This window comes from Coloeus monedula (assembly GCF_965178545.1).
Source record: "Coloeus monedula genome assembly, chromosome: 4".
NCBI lineage: Eukaryota > Metazoa > Chordata > Aves > Passeriformes > Corvidae > Coloeus > Coloeus monedula.
In genome coordinates, this window is record NC_138784.1 from 9,103,851 (window position 1) to 9,119,901 (window position 16,051).

Here is a 16,051-nt window from a genome sequence, read left to right on the forward strand (position 1 = left end):
CCACGGGAAGCCGGGGGCAGGAGCTCCTGAGCTCCCCGCCTCAACCCCCACAAAGAACCGACGAGGATATTTCACCAGTTGGTCTGTCGGCAGAAAAACAGCCCCAACCAAACCCACTATTCCCCAACTTTATCGCCTCAGAAAGACGGGCGGCCCGGCCCCGCCCCGCCCCGCCCTCACAGACCGCGCGCCTCGTGCAGCGGCCCCGCCCCGCGATGCCCGGCGGGCGGCGCCGCTCCCGTTCCCTTCGCGACGGGCCGCCTTGTGTCCCCGCTGGTCACCGCCGCTCCCGTTCCCATCGCGACGGGCCGCGTTATTTCCCGGCTGGACGCCACCGCTCCCGGCCACCACACTCACTCCAGCCCCGTCGTCCCGTTGTTCCCTCCCGGCGCCATGAGCAGGCTGGGGCCGCAGCGGGACCTGGAGGAGGCCGCCGCCCTGGAGCGCCGGCGGCGACGGGAGCTGCTGCGGCGGGGCCGCATCTTCAACGCGCGGCTCCGCACTATAGGGGTGAGGGCGGGCAGGAAGGGAGGGAAGGCGCCGTGTTCCCCCCCGCCGGTCCCACGAGTTCTGAGGAGAGGGGCTTAACGCAGAGGCGACCCCCAGGGCAGGGCAGGGAGGGAAGGGGCGACTGAGCCGGTCTGGGCGGGCCAGCAGCGGTACCCCAGTGACCCCTGCTCAGGCGTGTGTGTGAGGGGGAGGGAGGGCCCAGATGCAACATTTAGAGTCGCATTTAAAGTCACTGGTGACAGAAATCACAGAATACTTAGGGTTGGAAGGGACCTCTGAAGATCATCCACTCCAACACCTCGGCAAGGTACGGTCACCCAGAGCAGGTCACACAGGAACATGTCCAGGCGGATTTGGAATATCTTAAAGGGGGAAGACTTCGTGACCTCCCTGGGCAGCTGTTCAGTGCTCTGCCACCCTCAATGGAAAGAAGTTCTTCCTCCTGTTGAGGCAAAACTTCGTGGGTATTGCGTCTTGTATGTACTTGTGCCCCTCTTCTCTGGGTTCAACGGCAAGGTGTCATTGCCCCCGAACAGCACAGAGATCAAGCCTTGTGTTGCATTTCTGTGTAGGAGTTAATGTGGTTTGCTTTACTTTGAGGAAAGCCAAACGCTTCCAGAGTCAGCTCATGCAATGTGGCTGAAACAAATAATTGTTTTTTACCTCTCTGCTCTGATACTGCCCTTGTCTGCTTGGATCTCACTAGAATTGATGCTGTGAGAGATTTACTGCTGTAAGGGTCCTGCAATTAGTAAGTATTTTGCATCAGACAAAATAGGACAGATCCATCCTTGTTTATGTATAGGTAATTATTTGTTCTGTCTGTTTTTTCTTGGCATGGATGTGTAAATGTGAACACCCTTTAGGCTGGTGGATTTTCTCCAGAGTTAACTATGTAGTTTGCATCCTGAACATGAGGGAATGATGTGCTCTATACCTATTTGACTGTGGATGGAATAGTGTATTGAATCTCCCTGTGATATGTTCAAAGGCCTACATTAAGATTCTGTGAGCGTGCATGGAGGGAAGAGTGCTGTGAGGTGATTTCATTGAACTGGTAGAATTGCAACAGATGTTAATTGGATCCTCTTTTATGAGGTACAGAAACATAACTCAGTGGAAAAATATCTTCACCTTATCTCTGGTAGGGCCTTGAATTTATTCTTGTCACTCTTATGCAAGAGTCATTGTAGCTGCAGAGCAATTAGCAGATCCCACTTAAAGAACATGACAGATGTGTCCACCTGGTACGGCATCCCAACATACACAGTAACCAACAATATACTTAAGTGGAAGGAGCTAATATTTTTTAGCAGTTGTGGGATGGGTTAAGATACTTGAAATTTCTTCATCAGAAACACATATTTTCTCTGGCTTTTCTAGAGCCTTAAAAATTAAGTGCAAACCATAAATTCTCAGTTAATGAAATAGCTGGCAACTAATATATCCTGGTGTGTTTTATTGAGCCGTACAGGAGTACACCATCCGAAGGTTTTACCCAAATACATTTGTAGAACTGACTTATTTTGTAGAACTGTCTCAGGCAGGTTTTGATAGATCTGTTTACATGAGACAAACATCTAAAATGAAGGAGAGATCATCTGGGGAATTTTGATTAACAGTATATTTACCGTCATTCAGTGTACCTGAACAATGATGCTGACATAAGGGACTGTTATTACGCTTTGAAGTTAGGCCAGGTCTGAACCATTAAGAGCCATGAAATCCATACAGAGATATTCTATATCAGTATTTTTGTGTGGTTTTTAGATTCTTTGCTTCTGTTCTTTGACCAGTTTATCTAAGTGGCAGTCTCTAAGAAAACTAAAAAATCAAGACAATATTTGACTTAGAAACCAGAAATCCTAAAGCAGGGCTTGAATAAAAACGTGGAGGTAATATACTGGAAAGCAGAATGGGAACCCAGATTTTATATTATTTTCCTTGATTATTACTAGTTTTATTATTACTTTGACTTCAGTATCTGTTTGGTCGTCTGAGTAATGGAAACGTAAGATACTGCCCTCTTGACTTACAGGTTGAAGAATTTATCCTCAGTAAATCACTGATTTTTCTGAAGAGTTCAGATGAGTAATCCAAATGAACAATTACTTTTAATTTACATGTGAATTTTATACATAAATAGACCTTGTTTAAAAATTAGCTGCTTCAAACTGTTTGTAGATTTCTTATTTAAACACTTAAAAGTGAAACCTGTAGTTTTATATGACTGGGAATGTCTGTTTTAGGGATGTTTTTGTGTCGAGAGAAAGTGTTTGGAAGAGGAGAGAACCAATAGTGTAACACAAGCCGATACACTGACCTACCTCTATTATTGCCAGAATACTAGGAACTTGTATTGAGTTTCTCTTAACAGTATTTCCTGTAGTTATACTGACAGCTTGGCTTCGCCAGTGAGACCTCTGAAAGAGTTGATATTTAGTGTCCACAACACCATTGTTTTTGGAGGATAGAATTCTTGATAGTTTCACCCTTGCTTACAAACTTATCTCTTTGCCTGATTGCTATTGTCAGTTGTCCTTTACAGTACTAACCACGTGTATTTTCAGCCATGATTTGTTTCTGTCTTCATCTGAATAGTTTTTAGACAAAGACTATCAAAATTGTTTACCAGGTTCTTGAAGATTTATCATTGTATTTTTCACAAATTTTTTAAAGACATTAAGTGACTTGACAGTAAAAAAAAAGAAATAAAATCCATGTTTCTGCCTATTAATTTGCCACCATCTGCCAATAAATGTGAGGCCACATTCTTTTGCCTAAAATTGAGGTGTCTGCTCCCATTTGATGATGTGGCCTATATTATCCTTTGTTCAGGTCCCACTCCCCATGGATGTGGATGTTCTGTACCATATCTGTCAGCTCATCACAGATCATGTGCCCTGTAGTGCATTTTGGCAACTATGTGAATCTCTCTGATAAGACTGGAAACATTTCCATTCCATTCTTCTAGTGAACCTTCTGTATTTTTTTCAAATGTGAACTATTACAACTTTCTGTCATCTTGACTGTTAAAATACTTACCTGCTTTATAAATAAAAGCAGAACAATAAAATTGCCAGCTGTAATGAGGAAAACATACTCTGTGTAATGCAGCTGAAAATATTTACAGCTGTATGTATCGTGTAAATGTGGTGTTTTCATATGATCAGGTGCAAAAGCATACCTATCATTATTAAAGCAAAGCAAACAAGAATAGTTCTGTTTCTGGATTTTGTTTAACCTACATTAGTAATGTGTATATAGTCTGTTGTGAGTGGGCTTATATCTATGTTGTACAACTGTGAGTCAATGTAGCTTGACAATTCCTGTTTTAATTGTTCAAACAGTATCTCCTAAAGAGCTGCTTTTTTTTCATTTCAATAGATTGATAAAGATGCATTGGATGCGCAGGTCAAGGAGAGGAAACTTCAAGAAGCAGCTGAAAAAGCACAACATGAAAAATTTGGTATATTCATAGATACTGTGATATTTCTGTCAATAGTTAAATGTTTTAATCTGTTTCCTGCTTTCTTTTATCCTTTCGTTTATTCTGTAAATTCAGTCATCCAATTTATGTCCTATTTATGTTCATACACCTACATTGGCACAGTATGTATTTTCCTTGCTATCTTAAGATTTATAATGACATGATTGAACTGGGATACATTGCCTAATAGGCCAGAATGTTCAGTGTTTTCTTTTAAAAGCTGTTGACAAATAGCATCATTTAAAAACCTGAATATGCAGGAGGATTTAAAAATTACTTACCACTGTCCTTTTCAGTATAGTAGTGGCTAATCTGTTTTGGTTGCTTTCTTGTAGAATGAGCTCATGTTCTGTCTGGCCATTCTTTCATAGATTATATAGATTCTGTGGAATCCTCTCTAGATTATTGCTGGAAGCATGAGTCACGTACAGTAAGGCGATAAGAGGAGCCATTGCTGAGTCAGAACACGCAGCCACACAAATATTTCATGCTGTGCCCTGACCTCAGACCCTTTGTGGTGTTCTGTTCTTGGCATGCTTTCCCGTGCTATCATGTGAAAAGGTCCCACAGCTTGAGCTCTCTATGTGCCTGAAGAGGAGCTAAAATGGAGCTGCCAACTTCCATGCTGTGCTTCTACTACAGCTGCTTGTGATCTTCCTGGCTGGAAAATACACCTGTCAGGGTCTGACTCTTGGGAAACTACCAGCAGCAATGTGGAGCCTGGAAAAAGAGGAGATTATCTTTTCTAGCAAATTATATTTAAGTAGCTAAAATGGCTGGTTTGGTGGGAGTTTTGTTTGTTTTTCTTAAAAATGCGGTGAGTGATTTAGTTTCAATTAAATGGGCAGGAGCTATTAAGCTGTTCAAAACTTAATGCCAGCCAATGATTTTAGTGCTATGGTTAGAAAAATCACTGGAACTGTGGAAGAGCTACCTATATTCCTTTCAGTTGGAGCCCAATTTTGGTTTGCTTCCTGACAAGCAATAATGTATTTCAGCTGTAGCTGTAAACTAAGAGTAAATGGGAACAACTGGTTTACAGTACATTTCTTGTGTTCCTGCAGGTTTTCACCAAATGAAAACTCATAGTTCTAGTACTTACTATTATATTTTTTTTTCACATGCATATATTTCATTGTAGCATTAATAAAATAATTTATACCTAAAAAGCTGAAAATATTTCATAAGTAAATATTACTAACATTAGAGTGTTTGCTGGGCTGGTACTTACAGATCAAATACTCTCCTAAGGTGTAACAGTCTGAAGACTTATATTCTGTTTATACATCTTGAAAATTTTATTTTCATCTTATGTGTGCACTCCAATGATTTGTGCACCTCTAAGAGTTGAGGTTTCATTGTGTTCATTTTTGTCTAGCTCATAACATGAAGAAAAATGACAAGCTTATGTGTCTGCTAGAAGAACGACAGAAAAATGAAATCAAAGACATGAATAGGGCTCTCACTGAATTTCACAAGAATTTTCAGAAGCCGGAAACAAGACCTGAATTTGACCTGAATGATCCACAAGCCCTAAAGAAAGACAGACCTGCTCGAGTTTCAGACAGTGATCCACGGTGTACTATATCTGGCATGCAGAAGTTTATGGGTGAAGACTTAAACTATGATCAGAGGATGAAGTTTCAAAAGGAGCAGTTAAGAGAGTGGTCTCTTCAGCAACAGAAAGACTGGAAAAATGCATTAGCTGACCAAAAAGTGGCAGGTAACAAAAAAGATTATGTAGTTTTAATCTTATTTTCCTGAAGTTGTGATGTGTCTGATGAGAATATGGTATACCCTATTGTATATTTAACTTCTAAAAATACTAGAGCAGTTTTTACTTTATAAGCTCTAATGTATCCACTCTTTCTTTTAGGAAATCTCTATTTAATAACATGTGATGATTGTAATATCACCCAGTTTTCATTTCTGGTTTGTGCCTCCATTTGGTATGCTTACTTCATCAGAGCAAGCTGTCCAATTTGTACTGTTCTAGCACAGAAAAAATAATACTGATTTTTCTTTCCCAGCTTGTCATTAAACATTCTTTTCTGCAGTACTTAACTTCTTTCATTTTAACACCAAATGTTTAGACAAGATAGGTTACATATTAAACTGATTCATGGGTCACCTGAAATGCCAAGATGGAAAGCTTTGATGGTAGGATTTGGAAATAGTTATTCAGCCTACTGTATCTGTAGCTCCCCCCTGCTTCTTCCCCTTGTTAACTCATATTGCACATCATGTCCATGAACATTGACTAAATTTCATTTGAATCGAATTTAGATGATCTTTATGACAAGTTTAGGATTGAACTTGACCGAAAGATTATGGAGGAACAAAGAAAAGAAGAGGAAAACAGGCGTGTTGTTTGTACAGCTACTAAAGATTTCAATAGAATCCAGGTAAATTAATATTAAGTTGGTTGGTTTGTTTTTCAGAAAACATGGAGACAGAGAAGGAAAATAAGATGCACAAAATCAGAATGAGTAGTAATGTTTTCACAGGGGTTTCTTAGCAGCTGACTTCCAAGGTTGTTTCAGCTTGGAACAAGATAGATTTTATTCACTTTGCCAAGTGAACAAAGGATTCAAGGATCTAGATGTCCTCTGTCTAGTTATCCTCTGCCAAAATTGTGCCTCCTGGTTCTCAGCTTGCTGACTGGTGAGCAGAAACAGCTGCTCCGTCACTCAGGGGCTTTGATCTGGTAAACTGGGGTACAGCAAAAGCCTCCCATGCTGCTTTCTGGTTTATGTTATTGTGTCTGTCTGCTTTTCTTTGCACGTGTGTGGAAACACTGTTAACATTAGCTTTTTGTTCTTACTGTTTACATTAATTCTCCACAACCACTGGTTTTGCCACTTTGGCTACTTCATGGGTATTTGTGTAAAATGTCTCCTGGTTATTTACTGACCTTGCTTTGGAGCCTGTCTTAGTACAGGTTCCAAAGCAAGGTCAGTAATGTCTGTCATGCTCTAGTTCTTCATCTTACTGCAGATGGTTTTTTTCTCTTCAGCTTCTACATACAGCTCAAAGGGCTACATGGATGCTAATAGCTTTGTTAAACGATGTTTGTTGTGACTTAGCTTTAAGTGTATTTCGTCACATCAAAATAAACCACATTAGAATTACCTACATTAAGTACGGTACTTTTTGGTTTAGCTGTATTAGCATGCAAGTCCTTAAATGTTGCTTGAGCCTTTCAAGGGTGTACTAGTTTGAAAACAAACCAGTGGGAGGCACCAAGTCAGAATAACCATTTAATGGAAATTAAAGAAAAGGGAAAAAAAAGTAAAAGAAAACACTGTCAAACTGACAGAGTCAAGGTACAACCTGACACCCTGTTAGGCAGGGTGGTGGTAGCAGTCTGGTAGAATGGTGGCTGCAGTCCTCTGAAGCAGTGATCCTGTAGTAAAAGAGTCTGCTCTTCCTCAGAAAGTCGAATGGTGGCTGTGTAGCTCCTGTCCTCTGGAAATCCAGTGGGAAGGGTTGTCTCTGGTGGTCAGAGTCCCAGATTATATCCACGATGGGATGCTTGGTTCCTCCCTCTGAGTGGAGCATCTCACAATGGGGTAATGAGTCATGAGGCCAAGTGTTGATTAGGCTCATTAACAGAAGATAGTCCGGAGGGAGTTATCTCTGAGTCAGGCGGCAGGACAATGATGGGCCATTAACAGAAAGATAGTCTGGGGGGAGGAGGCAAGGAAACACTGCCCCACCTGATTTCAACAGCTCCTGAGGATGGTAATAGAATACACTGCAACCCAGGACAAAGGGGCATTTGTCATATAATTTTATTTATAGACAGCTCAAGTTAATTGAAAATCAAAATCTTAAAAAGTACAGGAGCAGGCCGTCCCCATGTGCTGAAAGTGGTGAAGACCAGCCTGACTGAACAGATGGCTTTGGCTGAAGCTCAGGGAGAAAAAGACAGTTTATCACCTTTGGAAGAAGGGACAGGCAGCTCAGGAGGACTGCAAGAATGTTGTGAAGTCATGCAGGGAGAAAATTAGAAGGGCCAAAGTCCAGCTGGAACTTAATTCGGCTACTGCTGTCAAAGACAATGAGAAATGTTTCTACAAATACATCAGCAGCAAAAGGACAAGGAGAATCTCTTATCCTTTGTTTGGGGGGAAACATAGTGACAGAGCATAAGGAAAAGACTGAGGTACTTCATATCTTCTGTGCTTCAGTCTTCAGCCCCCTGAGCTGGAAGGCAGGGACAGGGATCAGAATGAAGCTCCCATAATCCAGGAGGGAATGGTCAGTGAACTTCTATGCAACTTAGACCCACAAAAGTCCATGGGGCCAGATGGGATCCACCCAAGGGTACTGAGGGAGCTGGTGGCAGTGCTCATGGAGCCGCTTTCCATCATTTCCCAGCAGTGCTGGCTCACTGGGGAGGTCCCAGGTGAAGGGAAGTTGGCCAGTGGGACACTCCTCTGTAAGAAGGGCTGGAAGGAGGATCCAGGGAACTACAGGCCTGTCAGCCTGACCCTGTGCTGGGAAAGGTCATGGAGTAGATCCTCTTGAGTGCCATCATGCAACACGTGCAGGACAACCAGGGCATCAGCCCAGCCAGCCAGGGTTTATGACAGGCAGATCCTGCTTGACCCACCTGATCTCCTAGGACAGAGTGACCCCCTCAGTGGATGAGGGAAGCTGTGGATGTGTCTGCCTGGACTTTAGTAAAGCCTTTGACGCTGTTTCTCCCAGTGTTTTCCTCATGGCTTGGACAGGGGCACTCGCTGTTCACTGGGTAAAAGACTGGCTGGACGTCTGCGCCCAGAGAGTGGTGGGGAATGGAGCTACATCCAGCTGGGACCAGGCACCAATGGTGTTCCCAAGGCTCAGAACTGGGGTCAGTTTTTTAACATCTTCATCAGTGACCTGGACAAGGGGATTGAGGGCACCTTCGGTCACTTTGTAGATGGCACCAAGTCTTCTGGGGGATAGGAAGGCTCTGCAGAGGGATCTGGACAGGCTGGATTGATGGGCCTAGGCCAGTGGTCTGAGTTTCAAAAAGGCCAAGTTCCAGATTTTGCACTTGGGTCACAACAACCCCCTACAGCTCCAAGATGGGGACAGTGGCTGGGAAATGCCTGGCAAGAAAGGCCCTGGGGTGGTGGTGACAGTGGCTGAGTATGAGGCAGCTGTGCCAATGTATGCAAGAGGCCAATGGCACCTGGCCTGGATCAGAAATAGTGAAGGCAGCAGGACTTTGGACAGGATAAATCTGATTTGTTTTCACCATTTAAAATCTTTCTTGTCGTTAATCATGGCATAGTAGTATGACATACATGGCTATGCATGGGGCTGGGGGTTTCCTCCAGTAAGATTCTCAGGCAGCTTGGAAATTTTATGCTCTCCCGCTTAATGAGAAGTCTGAGTTACAGTGTTGAAGTGCCTTGTTTTGATCTCTTGGTAGATCACAGTGGAGTGACATTAAGAAAGTGATCTAAATAACAATTATACATTTTAAGCTTCAAGGCTAGCAATTATGTGAAATCCATTCAAAATTATTTTCTGTTAAATGTGATTTACTCTGGAGCTTTTTTCAAATTACAAATAATTGCTTGATTCATAGTATTAATAAGATAAAAGTATATATTCATATGTTCTGTTTCAGTGTTCCAAAAGTATTGGATGATTGAATATCTTCAGGGGTTTGGATCTTAAAAGTTGTAATGTCATCGTTCCTTTCAAGTTCTTACTGACTCTTCTTGAGAAAAAAAAAAACAAACAATTCAGGGAAATACATTTTGAATTTAAAAAATTTCTTTTACCTTCTGGTAAAAGTCATACTCACTAACATCAGAGATGGAAAAGTGGCCTGTAATTCTTACTGTATTATTCCATGTTATGATGACAATGATTCCTAGATCTGAAGCTGATGTTTGTCATGTGAAATTTGATTTGCTTGAGGTTTTCTGTTTTTGTAAAAGTAGGCATTTCTTTTTTTGCTTTATAGTTGATGTTCCTGTTGGGTGGTAGACTGTACTAGTTTGAAAAGAAACCTGGGAGAGAAAACAAGTCAGAATTACAATTTAATAGGAAAATGAAAATACATGCAATAGTACAAGAACACTGACAGAGTCGGGATACAGCCTGACATCCTGTTAGTCAGGGTGGTGGTAACAGTCCAGATAAAGTGGTCCTATTGAAGCAGTGATCCTGTAGAAAAGGGTGTGGTCATCACCTGAAGGTCCAGTGATAGCTCTTGTCCTTTGGGAGTGCCATATGTAAGGGCTGCTCATGCTGTTCCAAACCCCAGACTATATCCAGGTGGGAATGCTTGGCTCCTCCCCCTGAGTGGAGCATCTCACAATGGGTTGATGTAATTCTATGAGTCATGTGGTGGGTCCTTGATTGCCCGTTAGAGATAGCTCCCAGAGGGAGTTATCAGGGATGAGTCATGGTAGGAGATAACAAACACTGCCTCACCTGCTTTAACAGCTTGTGAAGATGATAATAGAATGCATGCTTTTGGTTACGTCTTACATTGTAACCTAGGACATAGACATCTCTAAAGACGTGATTTTGGGCATTGTCTAAGCTGAACTGTGGCTTAGCTAATGTATAATTTAAAAAAAATTATTTCTCTTCTTTTACTTTCTTTGCATATCAAATACTTCTGTTATTTTAATGGAAACCACAAGGCTGTTTTCAGCCAAGGAATTTATTAATCTAGGATATGGTACTTAGTTGTTTTTTCTGCCCCATCACTGACAGGTAGTTTAGCATGTTTACTTGGAGCAAACAGAAGTCACTCTCTGACAGTCTCCTGGCCTGATGTTTGGGACAACCGCTGTTAGCCAAACTCAAAGTCTTTAGCTAAAAATGTAGAGATAATCTCAGTTTAGCAGTCTTCTCTGGTGGCATAGATCACCGTGCTTGCTCAGTTAGGATTATTTTCCTTAAGATGTGCAGAGGAACAAGTTCTCACACGTGTCTGTAGTCATGTCATTCTCTGTTGTTTATATCTTCTAGTTACTCTGCTTACTCATGTTCAACTTTATATGCCACAGAAGACTTTACCTGCTCTTTCGTAATGGAAAACCCTTGAGTTTTCATTTGTCCTCATCTACTTTGCCAATACGTATGTGCCAACCAGTGAATTACTGATCAGCAAGAAAAGTACCAAGCTGTTCTACATAAGTGAATATTCTCAAGGCAGTGTTTTTTTTTAACAGCACATCTTGGTCAAAGTGGAGACAGAATTACCCACTGATCTGTTGCAGTCAAGATAGATGTGTAAAGAGAGACCGATCTGGCAGCCTGTTCTCTGTGTGCCCTAGCAAGCAGGAGGTTTTTTTGTCCTCTGTCCAGATGGAAGCTGGAACCAGGCATTGTTCCAGATAGTTTAGTTTATGCATTACAGAAGAATGAGACAGTATTAGAAATGAATGATGCATAGCATTATCATTCTACTTTAAATTAGTTTACTTAATCTAATTATTCTTTGGAAGGTAATTATGTTACAGTAAACCCATTGTATTTTGTTTCTGGAGTATTGTAAAAGGAAAATTTCCTTTGAATAGGAGACTGCACCTTGTAGTGAACATTAGGAACAGTGAATTCCATAGAAAATTCTTACTGTGATTTCCAGTATTGCAGATACATCCACATAATATGATTCAAGTTTGCATTTTGTATCAGCAAACAGAATCAAGGCTGCATCTAAAGACATTAATTGGACATCTCCTGTCTATTTTGAGGGCTTACCCACACTCTGCATTCAGTATGTAATATATAAATCAAGGCTAGTGATTCAGGATTGTAAATTTTTATTGTAAATTTCTTCCATATTGTATTTGTCTGCCAAATATCTACTGGTTATTTACTTGGGGATTAATGTGGAATTATTTTTTATTTAATTCTGCATTTTCTTGTAAAACAAAGTTATTTTCCCACTGTTTACTTGCTATATGTGATATGACAACATTAAAGAACTCTTTGATATTAGACTTTTGATCTTGGCCAATAAGACAATGATCACAGTATTTGTATGTGATGCTTCTGACAACTGTATGCAGGTTGGAAAGACATCTGTTAAGATGTGTTAACATTTTTTCACTCCTTAGTTCATATTTTCTCTTGGAAAAAACATCACTTCTCTCTTTCCACTGAATTTAGGTTGCTGAACTAGATCATAAAAATGAATTGGAAAAGGCTCAAAAAATAAAAGATGACATGGATGAAATTACCTTCCTCCTTCGAGGAGACTTACTTTCTGAAAATCCTGACCAAGCAATTGGTCCCTTGGGTAAACATCATGTGCTTGTGGATCGATGGAAGGGAATGAATCAGGAGCAGCTGATGGCAATTCGTCAATTTCAAAAGGAACAAGCTCTGGAGAAACTGGTATTTAAGCTCACATACATTTTCATGCATTTTCTGTTTTCTTGGTTGTAGTAATACTATAGACAGTGTTTGTAGAAGAAAAATACCTTGTTTGCCCTGGACATGCCATTATGAGACTGTGTTTTCCATTGATCTGCATTTTATCCAAACTTTAATCAGTCTAACTGAACACAGTGCCTCTGAAGCACCCGGGAGATGCCATGGGGTAGGCTGGAGCCCTGGAGTTGGACTGGGAGGAAGTTTGCTGAGGAGCCCAGGGCCAAGGGGATCTTAGGACATGGTCCATGATGGTCCAGCTGAGCAGCAAAGTCCTGTCCAGCCCAGGACCCAGGCTTCATGGTGCAGTTCAGGACCTGAGAGTGGACAAGCTGCCTGCAAGGAGTGGGCTGCTCTACAGGGGAAGAATATCTGGGAGCTGAAGGTGAAAGCAGGGCAGGCCAAAGCAGTATTCTCATGCTCAAGGGTACCCAAGCAAGGCAAATAGAGCAGGTCCACTGACCTTGCTCATGCATATTTCTTAGGCGTATAAGTTCATGAATGTGAAAATGTGATGGAGTTTCATTTCTACTGTCCTACACAACTATGAACCGTGCTGTAGAATAGAATTACAATGGTAATAGTTGCTGCTCTAGACATGTACAGAAGGAGGCAGTCAAAATGAAGACATCTAGTCTCCTATGAAGTCAAGAGTGTCCAGGCCTAGATACTGTGAAGTAGGAAGTGGCTTGCCTCCCTCAGCGCAGAGGCTACATTTATGACAGCTAAGGAGTAATGTTTGATTTTATCTTTTAGTTCTTACAATACTGTGGGCTATACTGTGTCTTACCTAGGACTTATTAAAGCTGGAGGTAGAATTGTCATTTTCCTGCCTCTCCTATTATTCTGAAGTAAACCCATTCAAGTCATTAAGCTGACTGAAAATGAGTACAACCAAGAAAAGTAAGTTTTTTTCAGGCCTCATTTTTGATTCAGTTCAATGAGGTGTCAGACAGGAAGTGACGCAGAGGAAAAAAACAGTTTCAGTCTACTCATGTAGTGTTCATGGCTCAGCTATTATGTATACCAAGTTAGCCATATTATAAGCCATACTAATGTCTGTCCACTTCTTAACTCTATGCACTTCTTCCTCAAGAACTTTCAACTCTTGATAACAAGAATTAAAAAAAAAAAAAATCTGTCTTGCTGCTCTGGGCTTTCACAGAGAGAAAAGAATAGCACTTTCATTGGCTGTATCTTGCTTCTGCCTGGTTTAGAAGTCCTTGCTCCCTTCTCCCCATTTCAAGTGCTACCTCTAGTATTCAATAAAGGCAAGCAAGTTTGTTTGGATGAACTTACCCATGAGACTTCATATATACAGTTTCATCTTTGAAAGAGAAAATGAAGCATTCTTTTCACTCCTGTAGCGAGTAAGAGAGCAGGAACGCCAAAGAGATGCTGAATGGGATAGGCAACGTCTACAGACTGCGAGAGTCCAGTTGCTTTGGGAGCGGCAGCAGCAGCAGCAGAATCGGGTACAGCGCCGAGATTTAGATTTCGTGAACGCAGAGCTCTCTCAGGAGCAGAAAGCAAAGTAAGTACCAGAATAGGGTTCTTCAAATAAAAACAACTCTTTACCATTGTTAACACAATAGCATGGCTTTCAAAGAGCCTTTTTTACTTGTTCTGTTTCTAACTTTTTAAAGACACTTTTTACAAGTTCATTCTTTCAAAAAAACCAGTATGTCTGAAGTGTGTTTTTCAGTATTATTTAATGAATCTTCAAAGTGTAGGTTTTGAGTGTTACTGACTGACATACATGATTTAGGATCTGGAATTCTTAAAAGCGTTCCACTGACAACAGACTGTTCATATAGGTGGCAAAATATGGAATAAATATAATTATCTATGCAGAAAATTATATTATCAAGTGAAAAACAGTACATGTTTCTTTAATTTATCTTAGTTTTCTGAGACAAAAAAGGATGACCTACCAGTAGAACTGCCAGTTTTTGATAGCTCAGGGTTAGGCTAGCAACACAAACAGCATTTCCATTATGTATGACAGAACTGGATGATTCTTTAACTAACCACTGGATGTGTCTTGGTGGGCAGCTCTTGTGTCTGCTCTTATGGGAAAGGAGGAAGATAATATGTGCAGGAAAAGAAAAATGAACTTAATGATTTGGTGTTCTTTTTTTCCAGTTCCTTCTTTTTCTTTTTTTTTTTTGGGGCATGAATATAGAATCACAGAATAGTCAGAGTTAGAAGGGACCTAGAAGGGTCATCAAGTCCAACTCTTAAGTGGATGGCCCATATGGGGATTGAACCCATGACCCTGGCATTATTAGCACCATGCTCTGACCAACTGTGCCAGTCTCAGGTTCATACATACCTTTTGCAAATGAATTTCCAATACATGATGCCTTCTTGTTATGAAAACAAAAGTTTGGAATTGAGTTAATTCAGGTTTTCTTACTGTGAGATTTTTGGAGGGATATTTCAGGAAGGAAAAACCTAAGTTTGCTATGTTGAGATGTGGCATATATTTTGCAGAACAAGTTCTAGTTATATTAAATTCCATTTCTAATAATTTATGAGCATTTATAGGTGTTAATGCATTACATCTTCTTTAGGTTTCTCAGGCTACTTCTGTATAATAGCAAGGAAACATTTACTAATGGCTTTTTAAAAAATTTTATTTAATTCTAGGAACATTTATCTTAAAGAAGAAGAGTATTCAAATATTCCAACAGACAAGTTTTATGCACAGTTTAATACAACCACCCGGTGACAATCTGGATAAATCAACCTGAATTATACAGAAGTACGTAGACATATTAAAATTTTCAATTGAGCAATCCCGTGTTTTATTATTTTTATCTGTTCCCTGCCCTGTTCAAACACTGCACTCAAACTAAAGGACAGTCTGCCAGGCCAGATTTGTTCTAAGAAAAGGAAAACATTGTAATAATTTTTAAACATGATTGGTGTTCTGAAAGAACTAGTAGATTCAGTAGTAGGTTATTTGACTCTTGTGTCTCAGGCTTAGCTGTAATATTTACATTATTCATGCCTTTAGGAATTAATTTCTGGAAAGAAACCTGAATTTAAACTACAATGCTGCTTTATGCAACTTGGCCAGAGGGGAATGCTGCCTACCATAGACCGCAAGTGATGCGCTTCTCTAGGAGGGAAGAAAGATGACCTAGTCAGAAAATTTTGGGTTGGTTTGTTTGTGGTTTGGTTTTGGGTTTTTTTGTTTTGGATTGTCTTAAAGCAAAAAAACCAGCCAGACACAAAGGCAAGCAAAGAGAAAGAAGCGGTCAAGTTGGTCAGAAATGTTTTATTTTGTGAGCAGTGGGAATAAGAGTTCAATAGTCATCAAAGTGATTAGTGCACTGAGGTATAGCACTGGAACAGAATGTGTGGTAGAGTTAGTGTGGAAAAGCAGGGGGGAAAGTATTCCTACATACACCCTCACTCTTTGGAAATAATGGAGGACATTTCAGGTAGTGTGCTGCTGAAGGAGAGTGGGGACAATTCACAGGTGTGACAGAAGAGGGGTGAAAAAGCAGGTGTGCACCAAACAAAGTCAAGGAGAAAAGTCTCAGCTTGTGCAGGGTAATTCAGGGAAACTGTTTACTTCCTGCCTTCATGGTGGCAGTGTTGACTTAGCAATGAAAGAGCCAGTCACTGACATTTGAAACA

General features: G+C 40.8%; 1 protein-coding gene across 1 annotated transcript; it reads left to right on the top strand.

Moving 5' to 3' along the window:
- Positions 1-393: 393 nt before the first annotated feature.
- RIBC2 (RIB43A domain with coiled-coils 2) lies at positions 394-15,134 on the top strand (the record flags this gene model as incomplete). Its single annotated transcript, XM_082279985.1, has 7 exons — positions 394-510; positions 3,898-3,979; positions 5,379-5,723; positions 6,287-6,405; positions 12,137-12,364; positions 13,768-13,934; positions 15,053-15,134. The coding sequence occupies 7 exons, from the start codon at positions 394-396 to the stop codon at positions 15,132-15,134; spliced, it is 1,140 nt and encodes a 379-aa protein (XP_082136111.1).
- Positions 15,135-16,051: the final 917 nt, after the last annotated feature.